Source organism: Austrofundulus limnaeus, unplaced genomic scaffold, assembly GCF_001266775.1.
Source record: "Austrofundulus limnaeus strain Quisiro unplaced genomic scaffold, Austrofundulus_limnaeus-1.0 Scaffold1908, whole genome shotgun sequence".
In the NCBI taxonomy this organism is placed as follows: domain Eukaryota; kingdom Metazoa; phylum Chordata; class Actinopteri; order Cyprinodontiformes; family Rivulidae; genus Austrofundulus; species Austrofundulus limnaeus.
Genome location: NW_013954310.1, coordinates 10,381 through 19,042, shown reverse-complemented (window position 1 = coordinate 19,042; position 8,662 = coordinate 10,381). Strand labels below are relative to the sequence as shown.

The window sequence follows — 8,662 nt, the reverse complement described above, 5'->3', positions numbered from 1 at the left end:
CACACACACACACACACACACACACACACACACACACACACACACGTTGTGTTGTTTGAATCTCACTAGCTGAACCTCTACATTGGGTTCCTCCCCCTTTACACTTGAAATCGTCCAAAACCGTTCTTCATTCACACCCAGTCCAAAAAACAACCATCCAGTCTTTACAGCTCGAAACCACAACGTGTTAACTGAGAGAAGACAAAAAAAGGAAAAAAACACCAAGACCATAAAGGCACAATACTAATTTGTCCGACTATGGAAGCACAGGAGAAAAAAAAAGGGGGTGACTCGGTGAATTGGGACACAAACACGAAAGTGCCCGTACCACACTAAGCGTAAAACAGGCGAACAAAGCAGACATCATTTTAATAGTTTATTTGTTCTGGTGTATCCACATTTTATTCTGTTGTTAACCCGAACTGCTGCGTTACAGAGAGGGCAAGACATGAAGAGACAAAGCATGCCACTTCCTACTGTCCGATAATGGATCTTGTGACGTTACACTGTTAACTAGCAGCTAAAGCTAACGCACAGCCAGGTTCATCATCAGCTTCGCACAGCCATACCGGGCTCTAAGTCTCCTTTAACTCTGTCGGGGAATGTAAACCAAAGTCCAAACCGTATAGTATAAAACCCATATAGTCTTTGGGCCCCGCGTTGTTGCTGCAGGCAACACAGACAAAAACAGTCAACTCACCCAAAAGATCCCACCGCGCTGTCGAGCAGATGATGCTGCTGCTGATCAGCGGTGAAGGTCCATTAGGACAGCTCCTGCGGTTGGGCTCATCCGGTGTTTGTGGCAGTAAAATCAGGCAATCCAAAACGTGGATCTGATTTGATGGTTGTCTGCTCTCTGACAGCATATGTGTGTGTGTTTATGTGTGTGTGCCTTCAACAAGGCCCGCTGCTAGGAGGAAATGGTCTCCGCGGGAGGCGCATGCGCAGAGGAGAAGCAAAGCCAACGGGGCTGAACGGTCCGCGAGCACAACCACGTGGCCAACAGGTGAAGACTTGTTACACCACCTTATGTTTCACATTAGAAACAGTTTTCTGCTTTGTGCATAGGCGTAGGAACCGGAGACGGGTGCATTTGTCCCACACCACGGAGGAGAAAAATACTTGACTTTGAAATCTTTAACTCGCATGCTTTTATTTTGAAGGCGCAACACAGCCTCTTTTCACTGCGCACCCGGCCTCCCTCTTAACAGTCAGAAACTCTTTAGAAAAAGGTAAAACTGTCTGTCATTGATGTTGCAGTGAATATTTCTCGTTTATAACATCTTATTGTCAGTTTACTTTCAAATATAGAAACTGAATATTTTTGACTCAGTCATTTTAATCCTGGGATGCTCACTCGTCTGTATTAGGTAACAGTGTTTCCATCCAATTTTTTTTTTTTTTTTCAAAATTTGAGCGAATTTTTAAAAATTTTGCTCTGATGAAGGGCTGTCCATCAGGTCAACCAATGCCCCCCCWCAWAAMYMAAAARCCCCCCCCCCCAAGCCACTACAATTTTGGGATGCACCTAGTAGCATGACATTTATTAGGAATAAAGACTTCTGAGTTCTGGTGCATTTGTATGTGCAGGGGTCATTATGTTACCACTATGTGGTATCTAGTAATCAGCTGTTTTATACACAACCATGGTGAAGTCTCTAAAGCAACTTCAGATCTACTTTCAGGGTAATTTGGTTGGATTCTGCCTCGTAAATATAGTTTTTGTTGCAAATTTCTAAAGAAACCAAGGTGCAAAAATTGTTCAGATTTATATCAATTGAACAAGTTCAAACTGCTTATAGCCTCTTTATAAAATCCAAATAAGACTTCAATAAATAGCTAATAAGTCAGTCAATAAATGAAACCCTTCCATCTTGCCAAACTTCCATTTTTACTTTAAACATGATTATCTGTTTTTGTTTGATTTTACTAAATTAGCACAAAGCCTTAAAACGAGATCAAGAGTTTGTCACAGCGGTAGAAGTGTCAAAAAAGTGTAATCCGGAGGATTTTCTACATTCAAATAGGCGTTAATCCTTCAAAAATAAATCTGACTTAAGATGTTTAAATCCCTGGAATGTGTATTTAAAGTTTTGCATGAACTGAGAAACTTCAGAAACAGACAAAWAAATCCTGTAGGAATGTCTGATTTCTCATTTTATACTTAATTTTTGTGCTTCAAACAGTTCAAATAATGTCCAAACACACATGTAGCTTTTTACAAGGTTTGTTCCTGAGGTGTATAAAAATAAACACAAACACATTGATTCCATAGAACATTTGCAGCAGTAGTACAGGTGCTACAACATTACAGTACTTGACAAAAAGCACCTTTTTGTGAGGATTGAAATGGCTCAAAAAAAAAACCCGACAGAAACATCAACACGAACTTTAGAAAATTACTGAATGTGCATCAGCAGACACCTTTAAACTTTGTCCAGCTGAAATCGAATGGAAACAGGAACTGTGTGTTGCTTTCACTGACCACAGCATGTTATAAATATAATCACATCAGCATAGAGGGGTTATCAAAAGATGGGAAAGAACCAGAAAGTTTCCTTACAAAAATAAGACATGTTGCATGCAAACATGCTCACATAGTTCATTTATCTGGTAGACGATCACAAATGTGTCAAAACCTTTTATAAAAATTGCTACAAAAGACATGTTTCTGTCCCATAGCTGCCCTAACACGTGCAATACATTTGACTCACTAATAAATAAATAAGCAAATAATACTGGAAATTCCTATGCTGGGTGAAGAGGGATGACAAACTTGCATCCAAACGGTGAGTGATAGCTAATGCCAACTTCTAAGTAGACCAGCTTGGGGATGCCGACGTCACAGAGGTAGAGTCTGCTCTCGTTCTCTGCTAACGGTAGTGGAAGACCCACAGACAGGGTCCACTTTGCTTCCACTGTCGGAGGCTGCTCGCTGACTGGTGGGTCGATGCTCAGGACTGGAGCTCGATTCCTGTTGGCCCAGTCAGCAGCTGACTGGTACCAGGACTGCTCCTTCAACAGTGGGTTCTCATGGCCGTCGAGGCAGTTGATGACCAGATCGACGGGACTTGCTGGTAGTTCTGGGACACGTGCAGAGGAGGAGAAAACAAAAAACACGATTGTTACTTTAGGAAGTCATGGTTATAAGCAAACATAGTAGCTTGTTTCACTGAAGCCCGTTTTCTTCTCGTGTTAAGTTTCATTTGCTAACTATATTTCAGAGATGAAATTGTGAAGTGCTCCAAAATACTGTATTTGTCAGTCTGATCTTCCAAGTGCAACAATGCAAGTCCACTAGAGGGCAACATTTGCCTGTGATAGCCTGACTTACTGGGACAAATGAATGAACACTAACAGATACTCCCATCATTCAGTAGGAAACTTCCCACCATAGAAACTGAAAGGAAAACATTGAGGAGTTGTACCTCTGACACTGGCCACCAGCAGACCACTCGTCCTGCTGTAGAGGCGAACTTCACTGGTGACTGAATCCTCCATCTTGACAAAGCTGGGCAGGAACAAAACAACGTCCACTTCATGATTGGCCAGGTGTCTACCGCAGCTGATGCCATGGGCTCCTTGAGTGTGGGGCCCACACAGGACCACGACTGCGGGCCTCTGGTGAGCGTTTTTTGGAGTGAGCCTGCGAACGTTGGAAACATGATGAAGACGCATAAAACTCAACAATCAACTACTGCTTTGAACTGCTTATGTTATCAAAAATAACATCTAAAGCATTTTAGGAGCACTTCAATCATGTCTGCGACGCACAGTAGTTCCCAATGCGTTTTAGGCATTTCTGACATCTGTTTTGTTTTCCACTTCTGAGTTTTTCAGAAATCTATCTGATCTGTAACAAATTCATTCTACAGCATCTATCTAAAATAAAAAATATAGCCCTTTCACCCCATCAAAACTTTCTAAGAAAACTTTTTCAYAACAAACAAATAAACATTAACAATATGTTTTGGATGAGGTTGTCAGCAAGTGAAGTTTTACTGATATTTGCAACTAGCCAGTTGAAACCAGAAGTTTACATACACTATATAAAAAGACACATGCATATTTTTCACACTGACGTGAAATCAGAATAAACTTTTCCCATTTAAGATCAATTAGGCTTTTCAATTTTTTTTATTAGCTAAATGCCAGAATAGAATAAAGAAGAGATAACTTTTTATGGCAATTTTTATTTTTTCTTCAAAGTCAAAAGTTTCAGTACACTTCATTAGTATTTGGTACCATTGCCCTTAAACTGTATGACTTGGGTGAAACTTTTTGGACATCCTTCCACGAGCTTCGCACAATAGTTGGCAGGAGTTTTGGCCCATTAATCTTGACAGAATTGGTGCAACCGAGCCATGTTTGTAGGCCGCCTTGCTCACACTTTTCAGCTTTGCCCATAAATATTTGATAGGTTTGAGATCCGAGCTTTGTGATGCCCACTCCAAAACACTGACGTTGTTATCCTTCAGCCACTTTGTAACGAGTTTGGCAGAATGTTTTGGGTCGTTGTTCACTAGAAGACCCATTTGCGCCCAARCTTTAACTTCCTGGCTGATGTCTTGAGATGTTGCTTCAGTATTTCCACATAATGTTCTTTTCTCATGATGCCATCAGTTTTGTGGAGTRCACCAGTCCCTCCWGCAGCAAAACAACCCCACATTATAATGCTGCCACCCCTGTGTTTCACAGTCAGGATGGTGATCTCAGGCCTGCAAGCTTCCTTCTTTTTCCTCCAAACGTAACGATGGCCATTATGGCCGAACGGTTCAAATTTAGTTTCATCATACCACAGGAAATGTCTCCAAAAGTGAAGGTCTTTGTCCCTGTGTGCATTTGCAAACATTAATCTGTCTTTTTTATGTTTCTTCTCTTCCTGGCAGAGTGGCCTTTCAGGGACACAGAACCTGCCTCTCTCCTGAGCGGTATGATGGCTGGACATCTTGTTTGATGTCGTATAATTCTTTGTACAGATTAACGAGGCATCTTCAGGCATCTGGAAATTGCAGCCAAGGATGAACCTGACTTGTGCAGGTCCAACTTTCTCTTCCTGATATGTTGGCTGATTTCTTTCAACTTTCCCATGATGTTACACAAAGAAGCAGTGTGTTTCAGGTGTGCCTTAAATTACATCCACAGGTGTGTCTCTAATTACCTCAGATGTAATCAATAAACCTATCAGAAGCTTCCAAAGACATGACATCAAATGTCCCAAATTGGTTAAAGGCATAGTAATTAGTGTATTCAAACTTTTGACTTTGAAGAAAGTCATAAAAATTGCATTAAAACATTTCTCTCTCATTATTTTGGCATTCAGCAAAAAAGAAAAAATGTTGGTAATCCTAACTGACCTAAAACAGGAAAAGTTTATTCTGATTTCACAACACACAGTGTGAAAAAAAATACATACGTGTTTTTTACAACATTTTCTGTTGGCAACTTGTTGGTTTAAAATTAAAACAATACAACCTGTAATATGTAAAGTTCATCATTATTGTTTCCTACTGATATTTAATAAAAATTAGGCTTAAACCAAAGACAAAGCTGAAAAAAATAAAACTTACAAAATGTTACTTTAAACAGCAAAGAGGTCAAATCCCAAATTATATGGTTTTATCAAACAGTGAAAAGATACAGTATGTTTTTTGTCATTAAAATGTGTTTATTTATTTTTCAATAAGAAAAAAGCGCTATCTTTTCAGCCAGTAATATACTATTTTTTATTCTATTTTCTTATTTCTATAAAAAGTGAAGCTCCTTAGAAAATACATTTTTGGTTAAAATGTTGGTGCATTAATTATAAATAACTAATACAGTCTATATCTGCAAGATTTTCAGAATGGTTATGTCTTTTTTTATATTTAATATAGACTATGTCAAAGGTGATTTGAGGCAATCAGAGAAACACTGGCGCACCACTTTAGTTTCTTTGATCTTCCTCTTACAAAGCAAAACTAAACTTGATCTGTGCTCAGACTAGTTCCACTGTAAACCTGAAACTCTCAGGCACTACACAGTGCTAAATTGATGAAAAGGATCAAAGACAATAAACCTGTTTGTYATATGAGCTACTGCACCGCTGTTCTGTGATCCTAAATAAGACTTCCTCACCAATAAAAACAACAGGTAAGCAGAACCAAACAGCCCAGCTTCAGTTAATAAGGATGTTAAAATGCTGTGCAAACAATCAACACCTATAAAGTCAAAATTAAACATCCAACCCATAAAAGCATGAGCTTTAAGAATTTGATTGTGAAAGCTGGCAGATGTTTTTACACTGCCATAAAAGAAAACAAGTTGGGAGCTCATGGCTGGCTTGTCCTGGAATGTCCCTATATCTACTCAGACAAAGAAGTCTGGCACACTGTTGCACATTCTTCTTCTTATTTTACAAATGAATAACCATACTCACTCAGGCTTCCACGCTGCAGTGAAGCTACGATCAGTTTCCCTTACCTGTTTGGTCCACCAAGCAGTGAGAGAGCCATCTGACTGGAACAAACTCCAATCATCTCTAGCCTGCGCTCCAGAGTCAGRCCCCAGCGCTCGGCAGTCTCCAACAGGCGCTTATGAAGCTTATAGGGAATGCTGGGAACAACCAGGCCTGCATCTGCACAGCAAAATAAATATGGCACATGTAAGTTGAGGTTGTGCTATGCTTTTATTTTATTTACCGTTAATTAACCAGGCAAGTCCCGTTGAGACCTCAAATTTCTTTTTCAAGGGAGGCCTGAGCCTGAAGGCAACCTATTGTACATGTTTTTGGGGGTGGGGGGGGGAAACGAGTACCCGGAAAAAACCCATGCAAGCATGAGGAGAACATGCAAACTCTGCACAGAAAGACCCCAGCTCTGAACTGGGGATTGAACCCAGGACCTTCTTGCTGTGAGGCGTCGGTGCTAACCACTGAGCCGTCGTGCTATGCTAAAAGCAGAACGTAATAACAAAAAATCCCAGATAAAGTGGCCTAAATTAGACAAGAAACATGGCACACAGTCAGGTTTGCTTCAATTCAACCGCTGATCATTGCCAGCAGCCTACAATGGTCCTAATGAGAGTCAAAGCTATTCTTTGGAGAAAAGCCTTTCCTCCTCCTGACCTGATCTTGTTTCCATTCGGGAAGATTCTCTATTTCCTCTCCCGTTTGTCACTGCTGTCTGAGACAACAAAAGAGAGATAGGCAATCTTTACAAAACATGGCAAACATGAAGCACTCGGGGTGAGACGCCTAGTCCCCGTGGGCGTCGAGTTCACATGCACCATCACATGGTTGCTTTTTTTTTCTGCTGTGGGACAGGGCTGCCCTGAGCTGGACCCCCCACACTGGCTGCTGTTTCAGTCAAAACACACAGCGGGTTAGCGTGACAGAAACAGAACAAACATCATACACATCGGAACACCTGCACCTGTGTCTCCACCGCTCGGAGTGAGAGACTAAAAGGAGGCCTGTGGGTGCCTGGGTGAAAAAAACAAAACAAAAATAAAATTCTACACAGTATCGTAATCGTGTTTTTTAATCAAAAACAAGGACGACARTAAACACAAACTGCTATTTATAGGTAGTATCTTTTAGAAGTTCTTGTCTCTAAGTTACTTCAATTTGATTTGTTTTTCTTTGTGAAGTTAAAGATATAAACAAAGGTTTTTATTTTCTCAGCTTTCCCAAAATATGACAAAGTAACTKTTTACCATAAGAGTTAAAAGGCAGCTGCAAAGGGACTAATGTAAAATAAGACAGAAACCAGAGACGAACTGATCAGTTTCATAMAGTTCTGACCTGTTTTGTTTTGTTTAGATTTCTCTCCAAGAACTGCTTTGGCCAGAATACAAAGTTATAGTTGAACTGAATTCTTGTTCAGAATATATATGATTTTATCCAACTAAACACTAACATATAAAACACTCTTTCTCCATCACTTGAAATCTACAATAATATTTTAGATTATTGAACAGAGGTACTTGTACAAATAAAGCTTGACAAAAAATGTATGTTTCTAACATTTTTTTTTAAATGTGACCTATGATGCTACTTTATGCTTTAAGATATTCGAACACATGACTGAACTTTTCTTTCTACAAGTCCTTCATTTAAATTAAGTTGTGGTAAAGAACAACATAAAGTTTGAAACAAAATAAAATAAATTTACTAAATCATCCAGTTAATATTGTTACGATGCAGGGCAAGCTCCTGCCAATATATTTTAACATTTGTTAACATGTTCAATTATTCTAGGTTTTACACAAAAAGCTGAAGTTAAATATGCCATGTGGCGACTGGTATTTTAATGAAAAACCCTCATTTGTTTTTTACTGAGCAGTAAATAAACATACAATAACTTGGTAGAAAAATCACTWTTTCCTTTTAGTTGCCTCCACCTTTTGTACTTCCTCAAGACTTCCTTTATTTTTATCTTTTACAAATATTACATACAATAAACATCTTTACTTAATAAAAACATCCACAATATGTGATGTTGCTCATGTGAAGCAGTTCATAGAGGTGACTTTATGCATCTTATATAAACAAGTTGTAAAAACTGAAGCTTTCAGGTAGGCAGAAAAAGTGAAAGCATTTCTCATACATCTTTCATATTTTTGTAAATAAAGAACATAAAGTATCAGTATGTTTAAAAAAATGCACACACAAACAATCAGC

At 39.2% G+C, this 8,662-nt stretch overlaps 2 protein-coding genes across 2 annotated transcripts in view; both read right to left on the bottom strand.

Moving 5' to 3' along the window:
* Positions 1–919, bottom strand: part of LOC106536637 (tyrosine-protein kinase CSK) — a gene marked incomplete at its 3' end in the record, with an annotated part of 12,681 nt that extends 11,762 nt beyond the window's left edge. Inside the window, 1 exon segment of the mRNA XM_014033945.1 lies at positions 701–919.
* A 1,212-nt stretch (positions 920–2,131) lies between these two features.
* The window catches only part of LOC106536635 (enhancer of mRNA-decapping protein 3), a gene marked incomplete at its 5' end in the record, with an annotated part of 16,784 nt that continues 10,253 nt past the window's right edge, over positions 2,132–8,662 (bottom strand). The window contains 3 exon segments of the mRNA XM_014033944.1: positions 2,132–3,083; positions 3,429–3,646; positions 6,463–6,616. Coding sequence (XP_013889398.1) covers positions 2,749–3,083; positions 3,429–3,646; positions 6,463–6,616 — 707 coding nt within the window.